The sequence below is a fragment of the Pyrgilauda ruficollis genome, unplaced genomic scaffold (assembly GCF_017590135.1).
Source record: "Pyrgilauda ruficollis isolate IOZ18807 unplaced genomic scaffold, ASM1759013v1 scaffold214, whole genome shotgun sequence".
NCBI lineage: Eukaryota > Metazoa > Chordata > Aves > Passeriformes > Passeridae > Pyrgilauda > Pyrgilauda ruficollis.
The window spans coordinates 248,065-263,750 of NW_024520762.1; the positions used below are offsets into that span (position 1 = coordinate 248,065).

General features: G+C 35.9%; 1 protein-coding gene across 12 annotated transcripts in view; it reads right to left on the reverse strand.

Annotated features, from left to right (window-relative positions):
• The window catches only part of AFDN (afadin, adherens junction formation factor), a 116,809-nt gene that overhangs the window by 68,881 nt on the left and 32,242 nt on the right, over window positions 1-15,686 (reverse strand). For 6 of the 12 annotated variants that reach the window (XM_041468181.1, XM_041468178.1, XM_041468176.1 and 3 more), the window contains exons 2-9: window positions 13,055-13,250; window positions 11,391-11,506; window positions 9,716-9,879; window positions 9,106-9,266; window positions 7,988-8,145; window positions 3,480-3,591; window positions 2,902-3,069; window positions 1,507-1,551 (exon numbers count right to left, since the gene is read on the reverse strand). In XM_041468181.1, the coding sequence (XP_041324115.1) occupies window positions 1,507-1,551; window positions 2,902-3,069; window positions 3,480-3,591; window positions 7,988-8,145; window positions 9,106-9,266; window positions 9,716-9,879; window positions 11,391-11,506; window positions 13,055-13,250 (1,120 nt within the window). The remainder of the gene's footprint in view (window positions 1-1,506; window positions 1,552-2,901; window positions 3,070-3,479; window positions 3,592-7,987; window positions 8,146-9,105; window positions 9,267-9,715; window positions 9,880-11,390; window positions 11,507-13,054; window positions 13,251-15,686) is intronic. The other 6 variants (XM_041468182.1, XM_041468179.1, XM_041468177.1 and 3 more) reach the window with 3 other exon arrangements.

Below are 15,686 nucleotides of genomic sequence, written 5' to 3' on the forward strand. Positions count from 1 at the left end.
TTACTATCAGATTCATCTCAGTTTACTGCTTCATTCACATGACTTGGATACAGAGACAATTGCTGACTGCCACATATACAGCCACAAGCTACTGAAGTGCATCCTCTACCATACAGATCTAATATTCAGACACTTAAACAGTCGTACAAACAGCAACATCAGCAGCTGTGGAGAAGTGGAAAAACTGGACATACTTCACTAGCAAACTTAATGAATTTGTGCAATTTTACAGGGCATGAAAGTGAGTCTGCTAGGTTCTCCTGCAAAAATATAAACAGCCTCTGTTTTGACAGGAGGACATTTCTACTGGAGTTATTTCTATAATAAAAACACATATCCTAAAGTGCTTTTTTTCCAAAGACACAGTCTGAGTCTAGAGTATGAAGACCTCTTTTTCACACACTGAGATAAAAATTTATAAAGCTGTCATTTTTTTTTATTTTTTTTTTCCTGGTGACATGCAACCAAATTTCAATCTTCCTAGTTAATGATCAAGTGTTCCTGCAGAGCCCATCCATGATTTTTAGTTCAGCACACTCTAGGAAACCTTTCTGCTCTCTGGAATAACGCCATTAACAAAATGGAAGTCTGAAATCAATTCACATAACTGAGCACTGGACACAAGCGTGAATACAGTTCTTTAAACCCCAGTACTGCACTCCACAACCATAAAGGAAAGGGTGAGCAGCACTGACATGCTGTCATTCTACAGCAGTCTAGAAAATAAAGTGAGGAAACAGGGGGAAAAAGTAATAAAATAAAAAAATATTTTGGCAGACATTTCACAATGAAAATAGAATGGCTTTGTCTTGTCTACTCGGTCAAACCAGAACACATCTGCGTATTATTCTAAACTCTAATGAGAGTTGAAGATCCACAACTATTTTTACATTAGCCTACCAACTTCAAACACTACAAGAAATGAACAAGTCTCTACTGTCTGACGTCCTAAATCTTTGACATTTCCCACTAATGTTAGACAAACCAGGCAGCAGAAATACCAAAGGATGCTATGCAACACCATAGAGTAAAAAGTGAGGTAATCTTCCTAGGGATCCAAACATTATTTCCCATAAAAATCATCACAGACTTCATCCACTGCATCAACACAGTCAAATACTGAAAAGGACAGCTAAGTTTTATGCCATGCCATTTACCCAATAACCATTTTAACTATGAATTCTGCAAGCACATGGATCAAAGAACTTTTAGTGTTACTACAACATTGCTTCTAAACCACCTTCTGAAATTTAGCTATTAATTGTAGCTGGAAGGTTGAACTCTTTGGATAACAGCATAGTCACAATCTATTTGATGTTTGTTCACCAATCAAATAATTAAATGGCAACTAACAACACAGATAACTACATCACAGAAGCAATTCCTTGGGGAAAAAACCCTTAAGATAAATAATATAGTCCTTCATTTGCTATAAAGAAACACAAGATTGACAGTTGGAGAAGTTTTTAGTGACTACTGAGAGAACAGTATCAAATACAGCGTTACCTTCATAAGTGTGATAGTTGTAGTAGGCAAAGTGATTCCTTCTCCCTGGGGTTAGAAACACATGCAGAGGACCCAGGTGAAGGCAGCACCAGCAGGACAGATACCATGCAGAAAATGCAGAGGAGGGCAAGAAAAGAAAAGACAGGAAAGGGTGAAACTGTAGCCAGACAACACCTATTCAATTTATAAGGATGAAGTTAATTAAACTCTTTCGAATTTAGAAACTGTGTAGAATATAAAGATATCAGTACTACAAAGCTACTGAATGAAACAATCCTTCTTGTTTAGAGAAGTGATAACAAGCTGTTAGAAGAAAAACACGAACAACAGGTCAGTCCCACAGGCAATGTGTGAAGCTCAGCACACAGCACTGACACCTGCGGCACTTCAGACTGGGTTTACTCTCTCTGTAAATGGGCATCTCACATTGTAATGACAAAGCAACAAATCCCACAAAGTAAGAGAACAAGAAAAGAAATCAACAGTACTATTAAAAGAACCCAAAATATTAATATGCAAATCAAACCTCAACCTGTAGAACGTGACAGTATGTTTCATATATTCTGTGTACTGATAATTTAATCTGGATTTAAAACAAATTTTAAAAAAACCCATACTATTTGACCATAAATTTAACTTCTTTTTTTTTCAGTTCTGAGCCAGCAAAGGCTTCAGCACCAATTTCCAACCTTGCTTCACAAAAGGTACACAACCAGACTTCAAACTGTAACATTTACTTAAATACCTGAGCGTACTCAAGTTATAAGAAAAAGACCTGTATATAAGTCAATCACCAAAAATAAAAATCCATATCCAAATCTATAAATATGAGGATGACAGAAGTTAAGAGCATAAGTTACGTATGTTTTATCAGTAGTTGTGCTATACACAATCATCCCAGCTGTTCCTAGATCACAAAATTAATTGCAAATTTCCACAAATCCCAGCGAGTTCCAATTATCCCAAAATAAAACTCAGCTTGCTAGTGATTAGAAAGTTCCATATAGGCTGAAAAATGTTTCACATCTAAATTTGATTTAAAAATTAATGTTCTTGTCCTGTTAAAAAATGTGATTTTCCACGTATGGCACTGTCAAATACCACGTATGCTACACTGTACTTGTGAATGCAGACAAAATCAGATTTAAGCTTAGTAAATAATTTCTCCCCTTTTTTTCACTCCAAACTCCAGATTTTGATATTGCAGCAATATGCATCTCTACCTTTAGAACTGTTACCTCCAATTTAGAATCTGACACCAGAAGAACAACTCATCTGACACAGACTCCCAGCCACACAGAGTTCCCTGTGCTTACAAAGAATGTCTTATTTTTGAAAAATTCAAATGACTATACAATAATGTAATTTAGCCTGTTAGATAATCAGAATTCTTACCTGGGCTTAATTCTACCAGGTATGGTAGTTTCTCAGGAGGAAGGCAAGAGCCATAGCCAGACCCATCAACTCTTTCCTTCCCCCTTAATTGCTTTCCATCAGTTATCTTCCTGGTTTTCTTTGGGACATAATCAGGAGGCCTCCTTTTCAACTGAAAGACCAGTATTCCTAAAACACAGTATTATATATCCTTTGAGTCACACTACCACTGCATAACCACACAACCAACATCTATTAATCTGCAAGTGTCCCATAGGATTACTTTCAGCTTACTAAGTTCCTGTCACTTCTTTAGAATAGTTTTAACTTAAAAATAACTACACACAGATTAAAAGCATACTTCAGTATAGTGAATAATTTAGAAAAATTGGGATAAAATGCAACGCCTTTCTACTACCTGATGGTGTAATACCACAAACAGTGCATAATGAAACAGTAAATAACTCTAATACTCTCTAGTATTTTAAGTGTCCAAAACCAAAACACACTAAAATGTTAGAATTTCTTCCTTCACAGGGGCTCCACAACATGACTTACGACCCAAGGCATAAAAATATCTTAAAGGTTTTTGGACGTACCTTTATCACTAGGCCACTCCCGGAATATCTGCAGTGGACACTCATCATCATCAAGAATGGTTTCTTTAGCACCTTTATCATCAGAGTGCTGAGCATCAGGAGGCAGCATGACCTAAAAGGGAATTATCAGTTTCCAGAGCTGTTATTGGACTATTAGAACATTCAATGGTATATTCTCTGATAACTTTTTTTGCATGTGTTGTTTATAACAAGAGATAAGGCCAAAGAATTCAGTAACTTGGAATGTATTTTGTTTCCAAGATTTTCTAACACTCCTCTCTCGCCTCTTGCTACAGTTTAATTGCACTTCCCAGAACACCAAGTAAGTCTGAAAAGCAAAGAACAGCAAGTTAAAGTAAGCGAGATCTTCTTCCAGTAAAAAAACTTATTCAAATTTCTCATCAGCTAAGACAAAAAAAAAAATCTGTGGAGATGATAGTCAAAAAACAAAACTGAACTCTCCATTATTATTTCACACACTGGAATCAGCATTTCATTTTACTAATGCCATTCCGCTAACATTAGATATATATATATATTTAGAAAAGACACAACAAGCTGGCAAAGACTATGTTATACCTGCTGCATCCTTGTTTTACCCAAAATTTACCTGGTCTACACAAGGGACTAAGGGAACTGGAAGCATTTCACACAACTGCTTCATGATGCCTAGCTCTAAGGAAGAAACAAAACCAAGAATACTTTTGGAACAGAACTACAGACAGTTCCTACCTTTTACAGCTATATCCTTACAAGGCAGAGGAAGGGGGAAACTTTGATTCATGAAATCTAATCTTAGAGGAGACAAAGCCTGTAATTTCACGCATTACTGCTCCCCACAGCAATCAAGAACAAGTAACAATGACAGGCAGTATTACAGTTATTAAAGACAGATCTTTCAAAGCTGAATCAAAAAAATAAAATAAAATATGTTGCACTCCCACACTTGTAATCCTAACAATGTTATTTAAATTCATAGACAGTTCTATTTTAAACAAACTACTCCAAATTATTCCCATCTCTGAACTACGACCAAGGTAAGACCTTCTGAAGTTATGTAGTCGTTGGCTATTTCACCCTACTACACTGCAGCCCTCTAGAGACTTTGCACTCTCATTTGTTCCCTCCTTTCCACACCCATTTCCATGTTAACCAAGTTCTCACAGATCTACCTCAAATATCCTTTCATCTTCTTCCAGGCAGGAAACAACTAGATTTAAGTTTTAAAGGATGCAATCCCTAAACCATTTTCTATGCAAAACATGGCTAAACATAGGAATAATTAAATTATCTTTAATTAGATTTTCAAATAGACAACATATTATAAAAGAAGGAAAACATTAAAATTTATAAACCAGAGGGAAACAGAAACACACCTACACTCAAACCTTATCTTGCCAAAGTGCTCTATTTCATATCTCAGATTTTAAAAACAATTACACATATAGGATAATTAGGGTAACACTGTGTTTCAAGCTATGTTCAAGAAGCAACAATCTTAAAATTCCAAAACCCTTGAGACAGAAGGTAGCTAGCTACAATGCAGGAAATACATGCAATACCAAGATCTGACCAATACTGGACTGGGAAGGAAACCAAAGAAAAAACAAATGCAATGAAACATGCAGAAAATACAAACTAAGAAAAGTAAATGAAGACCACAGCAACTTCAGACTTAACTTTCTTAACAATTGTTGGAATAAACAAGTAAGAGAAGGTATTTGAGTATTATGCCTTCTGTGATAAGTAATACCTAGAGATCAAATTATCAGACCCATACTTAATAAATGTCTCACATGAAAACATCCCATGCTGCAACAGGTCTTCAATAAGCTCTTCTGTCATTGTAATGTTTTTTAAGTAAAAACCCTCATATCTACAGTATGTTTGAGTATATCTGGTTATTGTGATTAATTAATCTACAGTTTTCCTTACAAGCTGGGATCACAGGTTTAGCACATGCCCCTACTAAAACAAACAAACAAACAAAAAACCCAAAAAAGAAAACCTAAGAAAACAACAGCAACAAAACACAAAAAAACCCACAAAACCCCCGCAATGGATCTTGCTAAAATACTTAATGTCTTATGCCTGTAACAACTACTTCTTAAAAAAACCCAATAAAACTACTCACCATTAAATACATATTTTTGCTTGACATTACAAGAAGTTATTTATGCCTTACCCTCAAGTAAAAAATAAGTGCATGCTAAAAACAAAAGTCTAGTAAAGATTCTGCTTTCAAGAGTTAACTGGTTTGCTGCATGCCTGAATGCCTTGAGTGAATATGCACAGGTAGCTTGGAAGACTGTCTAATTAATTTGACATCTTCAGAGAAGTGCAGTGAACCCCACATTACTCAGGGAAACTCAAATGAAGCAAACTGAAACAAACAAAACACACACATTGGAAGAAACTGTTGTCTATTTGCTTAAACAGAAAAGCACTTTAGAACTAGGAATAAAGGTACAGCCTGATGCACTGCAAACCAACGTATGAAAGCAAACAACCAAAAGCAAAGTGCCATTTACAGTAAAAGTCGTCAAAACTGTTATCAAAAAGTCTTACAATGTTTATCTTTCAACTGAAACTTCAGGAGCGATTTTTGTTACAGTACTTATACAGCATTATAATGGTCTTGTCGTGTAATTTAAAATTTATCTCAACTATTAAGTAAATGTCAGCTGTTTAAATCTTCAAAGAAAACACTGCACTTGGCACTCAAAGAGAACAAAATGTTTCACAATCCCAACCAGTAAGAAACGGAACTTGTATGTTCCACTGATAATGTATGTTCCAGCTGAACTTAAGAAAATGTAAAGAATAAAAACATGTGCAGGACTTGTCTTACACAGAGTACTGTAAAGTGCCAGAAGAACAGGGACAAAAACCAAACCAGAGGCAGAGAACAGCTGTGAGACTTCAGTATAAAGGGAGTGCCATTGGACAAATTTAGTGGTGCATTTTTGTGTTTCCAAAAAAGACAACAGTGATTAAAGACACATCAGGCTAATTCTTGGGTATTTTCATGTTTCAAGCAAGGAAAGCAACTTCATAAAATATCTGGAAAAAAGTAGATTTTGAAATCTAGACTTAAAATACTCTTATTAATAAAAGAAGAATTAACATATTAAAAACCAAGCACTGTATCAGCAGAGGATGGCCAAGTAGATTTTAGCCAGCTACAACAACTTACTGTGAGCAAATAAGGTCTGCCACACTTAAGAGTTATTAAAACAGATCTGCTATTGGTCAGTGAAGACCATTGCTGTATGCCAAATGTAAACATAAGCACACAACTGATATCAGTTCAGACATTTACTGTATGAAGATGTGTTACCCAGGAAACACAAAATATTTTCCAGAAGTACTTCCCAAAAAACTATATAAAATATTTCTTTTGCAGCAATGACTTCATTAACCTTTGCCAAGATCAAAGCAACATTCGCCAAACTATTTTCTACATTAAACATCCCTACACAAGATCAGAAAATACAATCTAAGGGGGAACACCACCACTACAAAAAGAGTAACTTTTAACAGTTCCTGGGTAAAGGTGCAATTAGTCCAACAAACTCCCTAACACTCAAAGATTTTTTTTTAATATATCATAAGTCTAAACTAAGCAGAATGAAGTAAAACTATCTTCCAAATTCAGTCTCAGTGTCTCTGCTGTAGCCCATGATTCTCCCAAACCACCACAGTATTGTAAGAAACAAACTGTTTTCCCATTTTTCCAACATTTTAAGGAGCAAAAAATGCAAGTTTATTAGACATATATATATATATATATATATATATATATATAGCCAAAAATGTAATCAAACACTGGACTCAAAAAAGGATCAATATTTTCAAGCCTCACTGTTTTCCCTGAGAAGACAACATGGTCAGAAGTTTGTAATCTTTAATCACTACTGCTCATGGGACTTTTTGATTAAAGCTGCACCTCTAAGAAATAACAACTCTATGCAATTTGTTTAGAACTCCTGAAATACTTAAATTCTGAAATTAAGAGTGTCACTTTTAATATTTTCTGCCTTCTAGTGAGGGTCGGCCACCACTGCAAGGTTTAAAGAAACAGTACACAACATACACCTTGTACAATGGAGTTCACCTCAGCACTTCCACTTCAGAGTGGACACTCTTAGTTAAGGGAAATAGTTCTGTGCACAGATTTAGGTATCCACAGGATAAACTATTAGTTTATATGTTTGTGAATCATTTAGTGGTATAAAACCTGTAAAACTGCACAATGAAGAAATATGTAATTTTCAGTATTAATGTTTTCCTGTACAGCAAGCAGTAATTTAGTACAACTGGAAGATTAAAGTTTTAAAAACAAAAAACCTGATATGTCACTTCACAATTCCTGTTAGATTTAGTGGGGGGAGGAAAAAGTTAGTCACGGAACTAACTGAGTCATTCTATTTAGCTTGGAAGCTACTGTAAGAAAAAAACAAACAACCAAATATGAAATGTGAGATGATTGTGCTTTAGTAACTTACACGAGCAATACAATAATCCTTGGGATTTTCTTTTTCCAGGCCATATTTTTCCAGTGCTTCAATAACTGCAAAGTCTGCAGTATCTGTAGTGGACAGCAGGATTGTCTTGTATGGTATATTTGGTTTTAAACTGTCTGCATAAATTCTCAGCGTCCCACCTTGGAAACCAAATGGAATTAACAATGCAACCACAGAATAAAAAGACAGACAAGAAGTAATTCATTATATTTCTAACAGAATATAAGAACAAACCCTTTCAGAAATCATTTAATTACTCTACTAATACAAAAAAAAAAAAAAAAGTAACATCCAGAAAATAGATTTATCTCTCCACTGGTAAAAATCTCCAGTGATAATTCTATAATTTAGCTAATGAAGTGTTTTCCCAGTGTTTCACCATGCTTAGTATTACATGAAGTTAAAATTAAATAATGTCAATGACTGGTTGAAGAACAGACCTTTACCATGTCAGGAAGTCTGTGCTGACCTCCCCTTTCTTTAACAAGCCCATGATTTCCTTCAGGACACCTCTTTCTTCACTACTCTTCCATGGACAGAATACATAAGATTTTAGCAGTTCTAACATAGCTTCATTTGTTCTTTTCTAATGGTATGTATACAACCATTGTTGTTATATCCCCATCCCATGAATGAGAAGTACTTAATTACTATTATTCACAACATCTACCAGAATCCTTTATGTAGAACAATCAGTTCTTTACATCCTTTATTTATGCTACTGATTAAATTTTCTATCAGGTCATTCAGCTCATTCTTAGTATAAGGAATGTCAGTTATCTCAGCCAACCTCCTCACTTTGCCAGTCTAAGTCCATCCTTCCTCTTTTTCCCAGTTTAGCACTGTTAGCAAGCTCAATGAGCACACTCTCTCTCATCAATCTGAAAGCTTCGACTCACACTCACCATGGAACACTCCCCTGTGGAATCCTACCTTCACAAACCCTTTTTTCAGTTACACACCAGATAAACTAGCCATGTGCAAAAAATGTTGGCGAAAGCAAAAGTTAAGTCAAATGTACAGGAGTTGCTGGCCTTAAAAATATTATCTTGGTAAAATGTTTACTGCTTATATAACCGAACCAGAAGAACTTCAAGTACCTGAGTCTGGTCTGCCATCAGAACTGCGAAACTCCTGCATTCTCTTCTCTAGTTTTTGCTGTCGTCGCCGTTTCATAACCACCTCAGGATTGGATATTGTGCGAGTGAAGCTGGTCTCAGGCATGTCTTTGTAAACCTCAGCTGCGAGGCGAAAATTCTCACTGCCAAGTTAGTTTAAATAAAAAGAATGTCATTAAGAGCTTAAAACAGATACATCCTTATTACTTCACATAGGATAAAAAAGCAATAGGATTCATAGACACAGGAGCTCATCTAAGTTATTCTAAGATGGTTTCTACATGAAAATAACTTTTGCTACGGTAAATGCGGTTCATATACCCATGCTCACCTGATATACAAAAACAATTTAATGACTACTAGCTGCTAGTTTTCAAAGAAAACAAGAAGTCTTCTCCTCTTTTACATGGGGATAGGGGGAAAGGCATTAAAGAAACTTTACATTATACTCCTAACTTTGTTATGGTTTCTAATACCGCAAAGCATGGGAAAGCTGAGTTAGCATGTGCTTGCAAGTCACGCTTTTTCTTTTGCAAATGCACTTAAAAACAATTATTATTTAAGTTTTAAAAAATAAGTTTATACCACTTACATATCATCCCCATGAAGAAGTCGATCATCTTTATCTGAAGCTTGTCGCAATGCCTCTTTTTCACGCCTCTTTTTTTCTTTTTTTTCTTTTTTTGAGAGAGTTCGCTTGAAATTCTGAATTACTCCCTCTTTTTCTTGTTTTTCAGGCCCATTACTCTGAGCTTTCTGAAATAAATGAGTTTAAAACAGCTTATATCAATTTCAATCCAAAGAAAAGTTAGCATTGGTTTTAACTTTGCAGATGAACCTGTTTAAGACACAGTCTCATGACCCAAAACCAACACTCCACTACACAGCAATGGGACTAATGTTCTCAAGGAAAACACAGAAAAGGCAAATATAATGTCATGTTCCAAAGAAGGTACAAACTAATTGTACTCAACAAAATGAAGAAACTGCATAATTTTACTTGAATAATGCCTGCTATATACTTGGCCTCAAAAGATTAATGAAGCTGCAAAACAGATTTTTGCTTCTGAGTAAAAATACTCTGTAACAATGTTGTGCTTAATCTGCTTTCAAGGCAACTTTGTTGGAGCACCAGACAAGAATAAACTGCAGAAGGAAAAACATTACAGAAGACTTTTCCCCAATGGTATATTTCTTTAAGTCGTCATTCCAGTGTTGTCTTCTTCAAGTCCTACTCCTTGCATACACGAGATACCTGTAATCCTAGGCTCATTTGCCTTCTGTAGAGAAGATTACAGAGCATGAGAGAATGAAGATACAGATTTTCTCACTTCTATCAGGAAGCGAATAACATAGAGAGGGAAGATTGCAAATCACTTAATTCAATTAATAGGAATAGCAGGGTTTGTACATGTAGTGCAAGGCATCATTAACTTTCCCTTCTGCCCTGTAACATAGATGTATCCTGTAGTCAAACGCCCAGTACAAGCTCACGTCCCTATACGCAAAGCACTTCTAAAATTAACAAGTTCCAAAAGCAATGGAAATTTAATGCTCAGCACAAGACCAAAAACTTGCCTCAAGATAGACCACACTGAACTGCATGTTTTCCATAGCTATAGGCAACCAAGCTACATATAATATATATAACTATATGACTTCACAACCCAAAGTCTGACCTAATTTAATGTTTAAATTGCTAATATTAAAGCAAATTTTTGTACAGCGGACGTTGGCAGCTCATTCATTTTGCATTTGTAAGAGAAAAAATAATCAAAAATCAAAAAAGCAAAACCAAATCAAATCAAAAAACCCTGCACAAAAGGAAAAAGTCTTCCATCATTTTTTTCAAGAAACAGAACGTTACCTAAGGAGATAATAATTTTTAGCTCTTTAACTCTCCCCAGCATTCTCTTCTAAAAGCTTTGCAAGATGCAGGATTACCTCGTGGTATGTGGCACCATATACTATTTGAGGTATTTTTCAAGTCATCATAATAGAACAAAGCAAGCTTTAAGATCTCTAGGCATGCTCCAGTACCAGACAGCTACATGAATCACAGCATCACCAGCCATCAAAAGACAACAAAAATGCTGTGTTGCAAAGACGCAGGTTAAGTATTTAAAAATACTTCCTCCAGATATTGAAGGTCATGAGCAGCAGTTGCTTTTGGGAATTAGAAAAGTGAAAGTTATGTTTTCCCATATAAGCAAACTCCAGAGAATTCAAAACTGCTGCTAGCACTAGCATGCTCTGTAAATACTCACCTTTGGAGGAAGTGTATCATTTTCATTTTTGAGGACAAACCTTCCCTCGCGATCATCTTTGTTCCAGTTCAACTGTACAACAAGAGGCTTCTCATCCACATCTAATCTTCTTTCTTCTTCAAAAAAAATGAAATGCAGTAACAGTTACTTGGTATCTCAAGAGCAAAGACACTTAGAAATAAGATTTTAAAAAAACCACAAGGTTTGATTAACAGAACACATCAGTTGATGTTTTCCTGTTAAGTACAGGGACAGAAAGTTCGGGAATGTAGAATTAATTACATGTCCCCTTTCCAACAACAAGCGTATTCCATCTATTTACGTAAGCTAAGAGTCCCCATAAGGTAGTCTCGCATAACTCCTTTGTCAGAACTAAGTCTCGGAACACAACATTACCACTCTGGAGGAGAAGTTAGATTTAGAGTTGAAATGTTTAGAACTTTTTTAGAGTTGAAATGTTTAGAACTTTGCAACATCCTGGGTCTTGTAAATACTCATTTTAAATTTACTTTAAAGCAGACTACAGTCTGGTTGCAGCCCAAGAAATACTATCCTAAAATGACTGCACAAAAATAAACAAGATTACAAAATTTAAATAATAAAACAAATCAAAAGCCCTCACATTATTCAGATCCAAGACAAAATTTCATTTAGAGTATTACATCTGTTTTAAGTATACGGAAAAACAACCGACAGAGTGGTTAAAAAACTTAAGCAAGTCTTGCCATTTGATTTTCCTTTTGAAAAGAAGGAGACAGTACATATGCCCAGGAAAACAACGATGTCTTTGTGGTTATTTTTGTTTAGTTAAGAAACACTCCTATTGACCTTGCATGCCTCAATCATCTTTTAAAATCAGGAACTTGCTGTGCAAAGAAAACAACTTCATTTTGACTATAGGTACAGCACTAACAGACTTAAAGAAATCTAAGGCAGAAAAAATCAATTATTTTCAGTCTTTCAAATGCAGAATTTAAGGTTGTTCAAGCACTTGTGCATACTTCTAAAGTACAAAAAAAAAAAAACACAACCTAAAGATAGTTTCTCCTTTATCTGTCTCCACCACCACCACCACACACACTATCACCTTCTAATCTAAATAGACAAATTTTAGTAGTACCAAAGGGTATTTAGATATCCAAGTCCTTCACAGGTAACATTAGACGATCTGTTTAAGAAACACAGTGGCTTCAAACAATATTAAGCTGAACTTCCCCCAGTTCAGCAGTAAAAGAACATGAGTTACAAGGCTACCATCATAGGCCCACAATTTCAAAGAACCGAAGATGTACTCTCAACTGCTCTAATTTAACAATACTAGTCTCCCATTATAAATTTAATCTTTACCTACCAATCCTAAAAATAGCAACTCTCCCACAAATGTCAACAAACTAACAGGATGTCAATCACAGCATTTTAAAATCTTATAATAAGATAATAATCAAATAAGATGATAATCAAATCTTACATTAACTACAGGTCTGGTATATATAATTAAGTTTTGAAACCACTCCCCAAAAAACAATTAGTAACAACATATTTAAGAATTAAAAACCCAAGTCTCACACGGTTCAGAAACTGAGGGCAAACTTAAAGATACTTTGGCTGGGAGTATACATGATGGTGGTGTAGATGCAGGAAGGACTTAATGAATAAATACAAACCTCCACTGACATGCACTTCATAAAGTGAGTATTTAGGGGATGACAACATTCGCATATCTGGTCGAAACTTCTCTGCAAGAGTTTCTATCACATCTTGAGTTGTGGCAGTACTAGAGACACGGATACATTTTGTTGCAAAATTTCCAGCTGCTTTGTCTTGGAAGTAGAATCTCATTACTCCATGAAACTCGAGATCCTGTAAAGAAATAAAAATACAAATCTGAGTGCCAGCTAACAGTTATAAGGTTCAGAGCTCTTTTATTATTTGTTATAAATTTATTATGAAAATATCAGACCTCCAAATATCATACTGGTTTTCAAAATTTTCGTAGTTTTAAAAACCAGGACACTATAAACTTGGACAGCTACCCTGCAAAATGAAATTAAGGACTATCTATTACTGAAAACACTGAACTTGAACCTTTAAGTATTCAAATTTACAGCTATATTCAGGAGAATTAATAAAACATCTTTTCTAAAACCTAGAGACACTTCTTGAAGTCTGAGAACAGAAAAGTGCATGCTCAAGGAACAGCAGCGTGTCTTGATGAGAACAGCTTGCTGTCACAGAACTCACAGGATCATCTTTTCTCTCCTCTTTTCACCCCTTCATGCATTCCTCTCTCATGCTAGCATCTGTTTATCCCAGAAGCAGTCTTTTAAGGAAGCTAAACCATTTGACATGCTTGTATTTTTTATTTTAAGAAAGATTAGTCTTTGGTACAGCTCCCTAAACACTCTGTGAGAGGAAAAAAGCTTCAGCACCAACACAAGGTGAAGGAAAGGACTGCAGCTGTCAGCCAGGTGGCTACACTACAACTGCAAAGGCAATTTGCTCAAACTATTGTAAATTTACATCCTCAAGTGTTTTCCTTTGCCACTGGAACCTGTGCTGTACTGCAGCACACCAAACTTCAGGAGGATACTGTCTGCTTATGCTAGTCCACTACCTGTCTGAACAACAACTCCAAATTAAAATTTTAGTTGCCCAACCTGGCCAACTTTTGCCCCTTGCATAAATCCCAGCAATCATGGGGCCCTGCACTCAAGGGGAATGAAGGATATTCAAGTCTCCAGTTGACTTTGCCAAGTTTACTCTACAGTTTAATAATCACTCCTCCTGTCTTCACTCTCCAGAGGCTTTGAAATAGGCAAATCCTTAGTTGTTGAGCACAGTGGTAGATTTTATGCTAGGCACACCCCTTTCCAGTACTACATCTGATCACAGGACACACATCACAATGCTTCTGATATTTACTGAAGCTACTCTATCATTCAGAAGACCTTTGCAAAAAGAAAGGAAAAAACAAGAATATTTTAAAAGGAATTAAAAAGTCAAATAACCTACACTTAGACAAACATCTATGTCACCTAGATACATGCAGAAATAAGCACTGTTCTTCTCAGGATATTCCCAAGCCTACACCAACACAGCAGTCCAATGAAATGCACCATGGACCTCAACAATGGCCAATTGTGTTTTGTTCTCTGTTGTTATCTGAACAATTTACAGAATTAATCTTTCTGAGCCTGCACTGCTGTTCCCACAGAACTATGTATTGTACTTTCAAACCAGTGTTCCTTGCTGCAAGAAGTTACAGTTCCCACATTCTTCACTCCAGCTAACTCCCACCTCTGCATACACTCTGAACTTAACTGCAATTTATACAACCGTGGGTATAATTCTTCAGCTGTGAACATTTTTGTTACAGCTACTACTCACCTCTCAAAAGTATCCTACTTCATTTCTTGCCTTTAACTATATATACTGAATTATTAACTAATTATCCATTCAAGGACTATCCCTCTCATGCAGAAGGCTACCAAATGACTTCTGGAAATCCTACCTACCATAGTGAATTGGAGCTTCCTTACATGTGTTCTTGCTAACTCTTTCAATAAGTTCCAATAAGTTCAGTAAGTTTCAATATTTCAGAAAGGACTGAATCACAACTTCTTTTCTAAGTTCTGTTGACCTTTCCACAGTCTATTATAACAGACACCACGTGTCCATGAATTCTGTAGGTTAATGCAGTTTCTTCTCACACAGAAGATCACCAGTGAACGCCCTTTGTAACACTGGTTTCACAGTGCATTTGCATCCAACGACCTGAAGGTGTCCACCTAACAGAGCCATTACAGACCACTCAGTAAAATTACTTCATCTCTCACTTCCTCCAGTTATTGGATGAAGATTCTCTAGTTCTAGTAACTTGCTTTCTTGTCTTTTTCTCTTAACAAATGCTGATTTGAAAGCATTCTTCAATTTATTTTTTTTTAAATCTCATGCTTTTATATTCTACTTGTCAGATTTTATATCCTCACAATTTCCCTCATTTGGATACTACTTCAGCTTTCTAGTAACTATCTTTGCCTGATGTTCAGTCATGCCAGCTTCCTTTCACACTTCGCTTGATAGCTGGCATGCTTTTGGTCTATACCTCCAGCACAGCATCTTTAACTCTCAGCAGGCGTAGGTATCTGGGTACTTACTTGCCCCTTTCAGCTTTACCAAGCCTTCCTAGGGCCGGTATGCTGCATTTCCAACTAGCATGGAAAATTCTGTACTTTTTGCAAAAAAACAAATCTAAGATTGTCATGATCTCTAGAAAGGAGAGCATTCTCATAGGTA